Below are 13,078 nucleotides of genomic sequence, written 5' to 3' on the forward strand. Positions count from 1 at the left end.
CTGGGTGTCTCCTCTGCATGCTCCACGCTGACCAGAAAGAAACCTCAGGCAGGCGAGGCCTGAAATGGTCCTGCTGGGATCAGCACCCGACCCCTTTCTTGGACAGGACATGTCAAAGGGACTGCTTGGAGAAAGCACTTATTCCCTCCTGTTTTTTCCTGTAACCATGCTCTGATTTTTCTGCTCTGACCAGCCCCTCAGGAGGGCCACTTAGACCTCTGCAGCAGCTCCATCTCTAATAGTCTCAGCAGGCCCCATTAAAACTCCGGGAAACTTTACTCCTGTGTAATTTTCTCACATGGGCTCATTAGAGTGAGGAACTGTCATGAGTTCACTGTACCTGTAACTCCCCATGCGGTTGTCAGGTGGCTAACAGGAGAAATTGTCTTGTGGAAAAGGTTTTGCTAGGCTTGGCAATTTCAGTGAGAACACGATGTAACAAGGCTTCTTTTGTTTCTCATTTTTAAGACTGATCAAGTTAATTTGCTTCAACTAAGTCATAAATGTCATCTTTTGGTCCTTGTGGTCCAGCATCTATTGGACAGTTTATGGCTATTTTTTTCCTTAGTCACCGCGGATTGAGTCGTCTCTTGTAAATTCTTCCTTCTCACCAGCCCTTCCCACAGCAGAAGTAAAACTACGAAATCCTGTGTCAGCTTCAATGCCCTTTGGTGCTTTTCTTGTGAAATTAACTGCACATGCACTCAAGATGATTGACCTTTGTAGTTGCTTGTAGCATGTAAATGTTATAGCATGTAGGAAATAATTTAGAAAATAGGAAGGATTTCATAAAGTTTTGGAGATTATTTTTCAAACATTTTCACATGACTGTAGAATGTACCAACCCAACTGACACTGGTCGTGCTGCTAGAGATTGGTAAATGATCATAAGGTACACAGACAGATAGATGTGGAGACAATAAGGTGAGGAGAAAGATGATTAGAGATGGGAATTAATGACAGCAGTCTTTGTTAGTATTTGTACAAAAATTAAAAAGACAAATATTAGGTAGGACAAATATGGTTGGAAAAAAAATTGACAGGTAGATAAGCAAACAGATGAATGTATTATTTTATAAAAGGAAAATTTGGCAGATGTGCACTGATTATTTAGCTAGCTAAAATATTAGCAATACAGGCATTCATCATGTACACAAAAAAACATTTTCTTTCAACAAATAAAAATAGTTACAGAAGCATGGAAATTATTTCCAAGATGCAGATGGATTTTGAAAAAATGACTTCATGAAAAAAAATCATGAATTAAAAGTTTAAAAAACATTATTTTTTGCAAGGTTTATGTTGGATTAGCCTTTTTTTAGTAGGCTTTGTTAATTACCTTACTGCTTATGTCACCAAACATTAATCATTTGATAGTAAATTAGTCTTTCACAGGCAGGATACCATGGTATCATGGAATCAACTGAACATAGGTAGTCTGATAACATTTGTGAGAAAATTACATTGATAGTCGTTGCTGGTGTACTGAAAGGGTGAGAATCTAACAAACAGACACATTCCTGGATTTTTCTGTGTTAGACTAGTCTGGCTGTGGGAGACAAGACCATGGCTATTTATCTACATTAGGACATTATGATCTGTCTAGGTGGATAAGATGATATGTCAAAAAAACCTACTTGGAAAATTGGGGTCAGAGGGTAGTTGTTAATGGGTGATATTGTGCCTGGAGGCTGGTGACAAGTGGAACACCTCAAGGATGCATCTTGGGACCTGTCCTGTTTAACACCTTTATGAATGAACGAGAGGAGGTGGCAGAGTTCACTTTTCTCAGTATTGCAGATGACATCATACTGGAGGGACCACCAATATATTTGAGAACAGATTTACTGGTTTTGCTGGGATAGAGTTCATTTTCTTCATAGTAGCTAGTAACATGTTTTGGACTTGTGATCAAAACTCTTGATAACACAGGGATGTTTTAGCTATTGCTGAACGGTGCTTGCACAGCATCAAAGCCTTGTTCTGTTTCCCACTTTGTCCCTTCATGGTGAGTAGGCTGGGGTTGCACAAGGAGTTGGGAGGGGCCACAGCCAGGACAGCTGACCTCAGCTGACCAAAGGGATATTCCATACCATTTGACCTTATGCTCAGTAATAAAAGCTGGCAGAAGAAGATGGAAGGGCGGACATTCAGAGTTGAGCCATTTGTCTTCCCAAGTAACCGTTAGCATGACGGAACCCTGCTCTTCTGGAAATGGCTGAACATCTGCTTCCCAATGGGTAGTAGTGAATAATTTCCTTATTTTGCTTTGGTTGCATGCACAGCTTTTGCCTTACCTACTAAAATGCCTTTATCTCAATCCATGAGTTTTTGCACTTTTACCCTTCCAATTCTCTCCCCCATCAGACAGGAGGAGTGACCAAGCATCTGTGTGGGGCTGAGCTGCCTACCAGGGTTAAACCGCAACAGGAGCACTGTCAGTCACTAAGATCTAGACAAGATGGAACAATGGGTCAACAGGAACCTTATGAATTCAACAAGGACAAATGGGAAGTCATGCACTTCAGAAGGAAGAACGCCCTTGCAGTGATATAGGTTGGGGACTGAGTGGCTGCAGAACATCTCAGATGAAAGGCCTTGAAGTTTCTTGTAGTCATCAAGCTAAACATGAGGCAGCATTTTACCCTGGCAACAAAGAGGGTCAACAGCATCCTGAGCTGTGTTAACAGAACATAACCCATAGATTAAGGGGGAAAAAATTCCCCTTCTACTCACTGTTCATTAGATCATAACTAGAATGCTGTGTCCAGTTTTGGACTCCCCAGGATGAGACATCAGTGCAGTGGAGTGAGTTCAGCAGAAGGCCACAAAGATGGTCCTGGGGCTGGAACTCTTGTCCTTAGTGGAAAAGTTGAGTGAGTTGGCCTTGTACAGCCTGGAGAAGAAAAGGAGTTGGAGGGACCTAGCAGCAGTCTCTAACATCTACAAAGAGGTTATTAAGATCATGGGGCCAGGTTCTTCACAATGGGCAATGCACAACAGGCATAAGTTGAAGCAAAGGAAAAACTTTTTCATGATGAGGACAGTCAAGCAGGGGTTGCTCAGAGTGATTGTCTCTACCCTGGGAGGTTCCCAAGACTAGACTGGATAAAGCTCTGAGCCATCTGATCTGTTCTCCTAGGTGGAGATCAGGTACTTCTAGTGTGATATTGGACTAGAGACCTTCTGAGGTGCCTTTCAACCTGGACTGTCCTATAAACAAATGTATAATATATAAATTACCTTTATATATCACCTAGGAGAAGATACATTTTGCCTAAGATCAGTTACTTACGAGCCAGAAGTGTAGTCTCAACTGAACACTTCAGATCCCTCTTAGAGTCCGTGGAGAAGGATAAGTATACCTGTCCTGCATTTCACCTCTGTCGTGGTTCAGCCCCAGCTGGCAGCTAAGCACCACGCGGCCACTCGCTCACCCTGTGCCTGCTTCTCTCCATGGTGTACCTTGGTGATTAGCCCTGATGTAGAAGATAAAAGATCCTACACAACTAACAGCATTTGCTTCAGGGCGTGAGCCCTTGCTTCCAGTCCAGGGGTACAGTCACTCATATCTACCCATGCTGATGGCTATGCGTCCAGCCTGCATAGCTCTCAGTCCAAGTGTCATTTAGGCCCTGTGTGATATTTCTGTTTCTCAGACATAATACTTCTGCCATGTACTCATTTTTCATTCAAAATGCCTACAGTAGAATGAATGGTAAACTGCAGCCCTTCAAAGTAATGTTTTTATATATAATCTGATGCTGAGGATATTTGTGGCATTTCCAAGGCTATGGCAGGGGGTGGTGTACAGGTGTTAGAGGGCAAATGACTAATGAAGTTGTTGTGGACGACTGTTTTTAGTGAAAAGAGTAAAATCTGGCCTGGTCTCAGCCACTCTGCTAACTCAAAAGGAGTTCTTTAAGTGAGCTATTTGTAGAATCAGAGCCAGATTTCATTTCAGAGGATAATTGTTTCATTCCTTCTAATAGGGCAACCAAGAATGACCTAGCATTTGTGTGATTTGAATGACTAGAGTACAAAAACCTCAGAGAAACCTTGGGGTTAAGTTATTTAGCAATGTAGACACACTCAATGTCTAAACCTGCCATCTAGATTCCTTTTTATAAAATTGCCTCCTGAAAGTGATTAATTCTTTATTAGGCACTCCTTGTCAGGTGGAATAATCTCAGTTTTGGAGTCAGTTGTCTCCAGTGAAAGAGGAGGGTGGAGGCTCTCTTAGACAATAAATACATAGATGAGATGACTTCTCTACCAGCTGCTATATCAGGGGAGCAAAATAACACTTGCCACTATATAATGGAGATATGTCCCTATATTTTTCTTTCACCAAAAAGCCCTGAGAGGTATTCTTACCATTGCGTTTAAAAGGAAAGGAAATATCCAAGAGCTCTCTGCCTACTGGAGACAAACATTACCATTCACAAGCTCTGTATGGTGAAGAGGTTTGCCTGTAGTTACAGTCAGGGTATGTGAAAGGTGAGAGTGTCTGCTTCATTAAGGATATCCAGTGAAGCACCTTTTGAATGCTAAAGCGGTTAATAAGTAAAGGGAGTGTCATGGTTTAACCCCAGCCAGCAGCTCAGCCCCACGCCGCCGCTCGCTCACTCCCCCACAGAGGGGTGGGGGAGAGAATCCAAAGAGTGAAAGTGAGAAAACTCATGGGCTGAGATAAAGACGGTTTAATAAGCAAAGCAAAAGAAAACAAGGAATTCATTCCTCACTTCCCCTCGCCAGGCAGGTGTTCAACCACCTCCAGGAAAGCAGGGCTCCATCACGCATAACAGTGACTTGGGAAGACAAACATCATCACTATGAACGTCTTCCCCTTCTTCCTTCTTTCCCCAGCTTTATATGCTGAGCATGACATCATGTGGTATGGAATATCCCTTTGGTCATTGGGGTCAGCTGTCCCGACTGTGTCCCCTCCCAACTTGTGCACCCCCAGCCATCCCACTGGCGGGGCGGTGTGAGGAGCAGAAAAGGCCTTTGGCTCTGTGCAAGCACTGCTCAGCAGTAACAAAAACATCTCTATATTACCAACAGTGTGTTTTCTGCACAAATCTAAAACCTAGCCCCATACTAGCTACTGTGAAGAAAATTAACTCTATCCCTGCCAAAACCAGCACAGGGATAAACCAAACAGAACAGACAGAGACAAAAACCTGATAGACAACAGGTAAAGGAGACAATGGCAAAGACCAAAAGTGTGCAGTTAATAATTGATGGGACATTAAAGCTCCAGGCAAAGCTTTGGAGAGGACAACCTGGACTTTGTAACTGAGAAGAACGAGGAAACAAGAGGAACATCAGGATCTGGGGTATTTAAGGGGAGGGGGGTGTGTGGAGCTGTGAAAATAGTTTAAGGAATGTGCGGGGGATGAACACATCAGGGCCAGGGATAAAGTAAAGAGGAAGTAGACAGAAAGGTGAATTAAAGTGGCCAGTAATGTGTAAACCATTGCTGGTCGGTATGCTTGTCTGACCAAGTCCTGTGCCTAATCACCACAGTTTGTCTTATCCTCTTATTAAATCCTTTCTTAATTATGTCTCTGTGTAATCACTGTCTGTCCCAAATATGAGTGAGTGCTGTAAGGACTATATGTCAGCTACTGGGTAGCCAGGCATGAGTGGATATGGGGCATCAGAACAGGGGGTGTGGTTGCCCCTGGCCCATGGTGTCAGCTACTGGAGCAAGTCAGGTCTCAGAGTCAGTAACTGGAGGGGCCATAGCCCTTGGGACCAACTGTATTCAGGTTCCACATACTTTGTGTTCAGAGTACTGGGGGAACAGAGATGAGTGGAGCGAGTGAGGTCTCGGCACCAGCAGCTGCAGTAATATCATGGTGTCACAGCTGCCTACCTGATGCCAGCTGCTAGGGGAGAGAGCAGAGGGTTTGTCTTCCCCAAACCCCGGGTGTGTGTGCAATTCTCAAGCAAACTTCAAACTGGACTAGCCATGAAGCAGAAGGTCCTGGGTCCAAGTTTGCATAGCACTCCGGGTATGGCCAGATAGAATTGGGGAAGCTATAGGTGAACTATCCACCTAGAATCACACAGTTCTACTTCAAGAGCTGTGATTCATTTAAACTAAAACAATGCAGACTCATGGTGTTCTGAAAGTTTCTAAACATCATCACTTCTCTGTCATTTATAATGAACTTTTCAGTGAAACAAAGCAAATGTGTTTGTCTATTGCCACAACCTGAATTCAGACAAATACATTTTATTTTCTTGCTCAGTCCTATCATCAATGAATAGCCATGTGCAAATCAGATTTCTTTCACTGGGTTGCCCAACGTATCTCTAAAAGAATGACAATATTCTGTGAGTAATAGAAAGATGACAAGGACTAGTCATGTGCTTACGCCATTCTGAGGGAGGCAGTATGGGACAGAATAGTGGTCACTCAACCACGGACGATAACTTTTCTTACACAACCTGCGCAGATTTTATGTATAGTGCAGAAGTGGGATGCGTGCTGTGACTCAGCTCACTTCAAGCAACCTCAGAGGAAAAGGTGGCAGCATCACTTATGGTAAGAGTTCTTGTGTCTCTCACCACAGTGACTTATGTCAAGATCTGCCTTCTCTGGCTCAAAGACTCAAGCCTGGTGGCTCAAAGACTCAAGCTTCAGCCACTCTTGTTGCTTCTTTTTTTTGTATCTAATAAAGGAGATAAGGAATGGGAAAAAGAAAGGAAGAAGCCTGATCCTACAGAAAGTGACTTCATTGCCCGAATTCACAGCATGTAGAATGAAGATCTTCCAATATAGCAAATGCAATTCTGGATGCGGTTTAGCTGACCAAAGCTGTAGGTATCATTGAGCATGCAAAGGTGTCTATTACCTTGTCCATATGCAGTAGAGTTTCTGAGACATCCACATGGGACAGACAGATACAGTACCAGATTTATGGGAGCCTTGTGCCCCTTATGGAGAGGTAGATAGAGACCAAAAGCATAACGTAGGACAACTGAGTATGTACTAGATGCCTGTGTACAAAAACCTCAAGAGAGCCCTCGGTGTGAGCTCAGGTAGGCTGAATTCTCCCTATAGCCCACCAATGCATATCTTTACGAACTTCTGTCAAAGCTTCTACTATGGCCATCTCCAGATAAGTGCAGATTCCCCATTTATTCTGTTCTGTGTCTGGCAGCCCCAATGGGCATCTCCATCACCTTAAGGTATCTTAGACAGGAACTAAACTGAAACACTAACCAGTATCATCAGTTCTTTACAGAAAGCCATTCACCTCATCCAAAGTTTATACCTGGGGAGAAAATCAGCTGCCTAAACACTCACATTTATTGTCATTGTGAATGCCCTATAGTGGCCTCCAACTGTCACTCCAAAAGGAGGGGCTGGTTTCTGGTGGATCCAGGGTCCAATTCCACCAACAAAAAGCTTTACTCTGGAGCATCTAATATGTCAGAAGGGTATCACTAAGTGGTTTCTCTTTACACACCTCAGTTGGTCTCCTCAACTAGCTGTCACAAATCCTGATTTAGATGACTTGAGGCTTGTAACTTTGGGTGGCTAACGTCAGGCAATACTACTCTTACTGCTGTTGCATTGAATATCTTATGATGGTAGTCTTCAGAATAGTCTTCAGACTCTGATGCAGTTTTGTCCTTGGCTCCTAAGTACCTTGGGCTCCAGCCAGAGCCAGTGAGAAGACATGGGTACAGATAATTTAATTGTTCCAGATGCAGACAACAGTAAGAACTCAATGCTTGCTCTGGTGTCTGTCTTTAGCAGCACCATGGTAGTTGTGTGTCTTTCAGACTGTTCTGGCTCTTTGCAGTTCCTACCACCAATGTCATTTTTGGGTCCATGGGTCATTCAGTGGAATAAAGGAGCTGCTGCAGAAGAATGCAAGTCTCCTAAGGCTTTCCTGTCATATCTCACAGTCTCCAGCAGATGTTCTAAATATGCTACATCTAGTAATGTAAGAGTGTGCACTGATGTCTCATCACCTGAAATGTTGCCTAAAGGCGAAGAGAAAGTAACAGTACACTTAATAAATTCACCTATATCACATTAACTTCTCATTGTGTTAAATTATGGTAAAGTAACAATACAAAATGTGTTTCTGAGATACCTTTTCCTCAAAAAAGGCAACTAATTTTTTTTCTACTTTATGTCAAGAGATTGGTTTCACATGGCCCAAATAAAGTATAAGAAAAACAGAATGATATTTATCCTGAATCAGTGAATTCAAAAAAACTGACCAGACAAACCAAGAGAAAAATCTACAAGCAAGGAAACACGTAAATCCTTTGTAAATTTAGAGTCATAAATTAGCATTTGAATGTTCATATGTATTTTTGTCTGTGCACTAATGAGAAAAAAATGCAATTCAGTATTTCAGTAATTATAATAGTAATAAAAAGTAAATTAAATGGTGGCTAAAGAGAGAGGGGAAGAGGTAAAAAAAGAAAAAGAGGGAAGTGAAACATTGTATGGTTCAGGAGTCATTTCGGTTTACAGTAACAACTGCCTTGAATAATTTTTTATAAAAAAGCAGCAACAACTGTTGCTGTTGCTCATGCTCATGACAATAACCTGCTCTGTAGACAGAATACAACAAAGAGCCTGAATATCAACAAGAGTCAGTCCTGAAGTGTTCCCAAGTTACAAAGAATGAAGACGATGTTGCCTGAGTACTATTTTTTCCAAGGCCTTCTTAAATGCCTTGTTTCTCAAGCTGTAGATCACTGGGTTCAGAAGGGGGGTGACCACTGTGTAGAGCACAGATACAGTCTTATTGAGCTCTGAGGACAGGTTGTAGGTGGGACGGACATACATGGAAATCATTGTACCATAGTATATAGTCACTACCATGAGGTGTGAGCTGCAGGTTGAGAAGGTAATTCTTTTTCCAGAAGCAGAAGGTATCTTCAGGATACTGAGAATTATAAGTAGGTATGAGACAAGAGTCAACAGAAAGCAGCTGGAAAGGACCAGGAGAGAGATGATGAAGATGACAATTTCTGTGACAGTGGTGTCCGAGCATGAGAGCTTCAACAGTGGAGAGATATCACAGAAGAAGTGATCAATGAGGTTGTAACTGCAGAAATGCAATCTGGAGACCATCAGACAGGGCAGAAAACCAGTGAAAACCCCAGTGACCCAGGAGCCCACAGCCAGACGAGTATAAAACTCAGCAGTCATGGCCACACCGTAATGCAGGGGTTCACAAACTGCAAGGTATCGGTCATATGCCATCACTGCCAAGAGGTAACACTCAGTGGCTCCCAGGGAAATGAAATAGTAAAGTTGTGCCATGCATCCTGAGAAAGAGATGCTCTTCCTCTTTGCCAGTAGATTGGCCAGCATCTTGGGTACAACTGTGGTGGTGTAACAGACTTCTAGGAAAGAGAGGTTCTTGAGAAATTTGTACATGGGTGAATGAAGTCGTGGCTCCAGTGTCACCACTGAAATAATAATGATGTTTCCTAGGATGGTGAGAATATAAATAACCAAAAACACTGTGAATAGCAGGATCTGGCAGTGTGGGTTGCTACTGAGGCCCAATAGCCTGAATTCCAGTACTGCTGTAACATTTGTCATCTCTTGGAAAGAGATAGGATTTGTCTGCTAAGGAAATAATCAGTATCAGAATATGTTGACTTTCAGTGGTGAAAGCACTATCTATAAAGATTATGATTCTACAATAAACCTTTGGGAAGCACATCAAAGTCACTACCAGTCTGTCCTTCTTTTCTCCCTCCTCTCCCTCCCATCCTGCTCTCTCTCCCTCCTGAATTGTATATTATGCGTATTTCATGAACTTCAATAGACAATTATAGAATGAATTACAAATAGTCCAGTAGACAGCCACTCTTCACATGTGCACACAAAGATATGTATAAGAAAGTATATAAATATATAAAGATATCACTTGTACTACTCCATAGTAAAAAGGTATAAATAAGCTTCCACATATATAACACATGAACTCAGAGACACACCCACACCAGTGCTCTGCTTTTCACTGAAAGAAATATAAAAACTCATATACCTAATCAACAGCAATTACTGCATTGAGAATTCCACTCATTAACACATACATGATTTATTTTTTAATAAAAATATAAATACTCATTTGCATGGTCCTGAATATACATGTACAAGGGCACACATAAGAACTATCTCAAAATGCTCTGTCATGGAGTACAAACTTGAGCACAGATTCACCAGCAATCTTATAATTTCTTGTTAAATACTTTGAGTAAAGATATAATTTCCACCTCAAGAATGGAAAACATAGAGAATAATCTGTTACTAGAAATTGATAAAGAGCAATGTAGCTCGTAAGAATAAACTCCATTTCCCATACCCTTAATAAGGGTGATGCACATGGCAGTGGTATCTAGTTACTTATATATGAACCAATATGCATAATATTGAGTATGTGTCCAATTTTTACGGAGCTGTTCTCCAAGCTCTACAAATGTGAACACATTAGGTAGTGCTAGGTTCCAATCTGTATTCAGGTCCTTGTCTAAGACTGGATACCTCAGTTTTTCAGGTTGAGGTACAATTAATGACAGCATCAGAAAAATAGTTACCTGGTGAATTTAATCATCCTTTACTCTGTAGTCTTGAGTGTTACTACTAAACTCTTACACTGACTACAACATCTTATTGGATGGAAACCCTTTTAGACTGAGCTACCTCCGGGTCAATCTTGACTTTCATAAGGATAGACAGACACAAATAAGACTGAACTGTGCCAAGCATTGATCTCAAGCATCGTTGAGGATCTCTGGGGAGTGATCCCATGGGTGGAGACACTCCGTGGGGCGCTCTAGCGACAATAGACTGATGACACATCTGCAAGGAAGAACTTGTTAGCAAGAGAAGAAACCTTCTGGAAAAACTGCATCCAAAATTCACCAGAAACATTATAGATCTTTCAGCTACCCAAACTGCTTTCTGGAAAAATTTCATATGTAGAGACTCAAATGATTTTAAAATCAAAGTCTATTTTGAAAAATTAAAGTTTTGTAAAGCACACAAAAATACATTAAAGATTTCAGTCTGGGACAGTATACTTCACTCAGGCTCTAACTTTCCACTACATCCTGTGAGTGACACTTTGGGAAAGCTGTGTAGGCAAAGCATCTTGCTGCTTGTTCACCAGGGATGGGCTTTCAAGGGTATTTTTCATCATTTCTGATTACCTTCACAAATTTTACAAGAATAAAGTAGGAAGAAAAAAATTGTGGAAAAAAACCTTTTTGCTGCTTATTTCCTATTTATTTTTCCAATCAGTGATCTATAAAGAGAAAACATAAAAGCATATCTTCCTAATTTTTCAATTATTAAAAAAACCACCAAACCCCACAGAAAGCTTACTGATGAGGAAAACTTAAAAAAAAAAAAAATTCCTCATTATTTTTCTACCTCCAAGAAGATTTAACAGTACAAAAGAGAGTCACTGGAAGGCTGCCATGTGGTCCCCCCAAAGCCATCTCTTCTCTAAGCTGATAAAGCCCAGCTCTTGACAGGGAAATTGCTCTATCCCCTTGGCCATCCTGTAGCCTTCCATTGAACTCACTCCAGCTTGTTGATCTTTTACTGAGAGGCTTAACTGGAAAGAGTATCTAGATGTGGTCTAACAAGTTCTGAATAAATAGAGGACGATAATCTCTTCCCTTGATCTATAGGCTATGCTCCTTTTAATGGAGTCCAGATCCTTTCAGTCATCTTTGCTGTCAGAGCATGTTTCTGGCTCATGTTCAGCTTGCTGTTTGAGAATACCCCTGCAAGCGTTTGTGAGCAGAGTTGATCCCTAGTTATTCAGTCCACTGTCCATGCTCTTGCAAGGGGGGGTCTACCTTCCCAGGAGCAGGACTTTGCATTTCTTATTGTTGAATTTAGTAAGGTTCCTCCAGTCTGCCTGTGTCACTTTAGACGGCAGTTCTGCATTTGAACGTACCAACTAATCATCCTGATATGGTGTCATCTGCCACCTTGAAAAGAGTAAACTCCATTGCCACCTCTAAGTAATTCAGAAACATATTAAACAAGATGGCTGACAGCTCATACCCCTATAGTACTTCCGTTATAATTGGTTTTCAGGTACAGGACTACCCACTATCCATCACCATCTGAGGTTAAGTATTGAATGTTTTTTTTTTACCTGTTTAATTATCCACCTGCCCAGACTGTAATGTCCCAAATTGTATACCATGTATTGTGGGAAACGGTATTGAAAGTCTTTCTAAAATTGAGGCAAATGATATCTACTGCTCTCCTGTTGTTTGTGAATCCTAGAAGGCTATGCTATAAGGCCATCAGGTTGATTAGGCATGATTTATCACCAGTTGTGTCTATGTTGACAGCTCCCAGTTTCTTCCTTCTTAATTTTTGTTAAAATGGGATCCAAGAAGACTCACTCCATGATTTTCACTGGGACCAATGTGAGGCTGACTGGTCTTCAACTCCCTCACTTGTTGTTTAGGCCATTTTTTAAGATGGGTGTGACATCTGCCTTCCTCCAGTTCTTGGGAATCTCCTCTGATCCCCATGATTTTTCCAGGCTAATAGAGAGCTGGCTTGCAAGAACATTGGTCAGTTTTATAATTGTCATCAGGTAGAGCCTGCTGGATCCCATGAACTTGAATGAGTTGGGTTCTCTCAAGCATTCCCTGACTCAGTTCTCAGCCACTGCTGGTACTTCTCCTTCTTGAACCCTTTAATTAGTCACAGAAGCCTGGGAGACCTTTTTGGTAAGGACTGAGGTGGAAAAGGTATTAAATGCCAGAGACGCATCTGTTTCTGCTGCTCATTCAGCAGTGGTCCTACAGTTCCCTTGTTCAGCCTTTAACTACCTGTACACTAAGTAGAAGCTTTTCTTATTGCACTTCCCTTGCAAGTCTCAACTCTTTGACTTTCCTGACACCAACCCTGTGTGCCTGATCAATGTTTCTAGATTACTAGTTTGTAGCCTGTCCTGGCTCCCACCTCCTGTATGGAGCTCTTTTGCAATGTAGCCATGAGATTCCTGTTTAGCCAAGCTGGTATTCTGATGTGCCTGCTTTTCTT

General features: G+C 41.7%; 1 protein-coding gene across 1 annotated transcript; it reads right to left on the reverse strand.

Moving 5' to 3' along the window:
* Positions 1-8,656: 8,656 nt before the first annotated feature.
* OR11L1 (olfactory receptor family 11 subfamily L member 1) lies at positions 8,657-9,595 on the reverse strand. Its single transcript, XM_010300957.1, has one exon. It carries the CDS (start codon positions 9,593-9,595, stop codon positions 8,657-8,659), a length of 939 nt encoding a protein of 312 aa, XP_010299259.1.
* Positions 9,596-13,078: the final 3,483 nt, after the last annotated feature.

The sequence above is a fragment of the Balearica regulorum genome, chromosome 12 (assembly GCF_011004875.1).
Source record: "Balearica regulorum gibbericeps isolate bBalReg1 chromosome 12, bBalReg1.pri, whole genome shotgun sequence".
Taxonomy (NCBI): Eukaryota; Metazoa; Chordata; class Aves; order Gruiformes; family Gruidae; genus Balearica; species Balearica regulorum.

Bases quoted from the DNA above. Each gene is read 5' to 3' on its own strand.
- OR11L1 (XM_010300957.1), bottom strand. From the start codon at position 9,595: ATGACAAATGTTACAGCAGTACTGGAATTCAGGCTATTGGGCCTCAGT.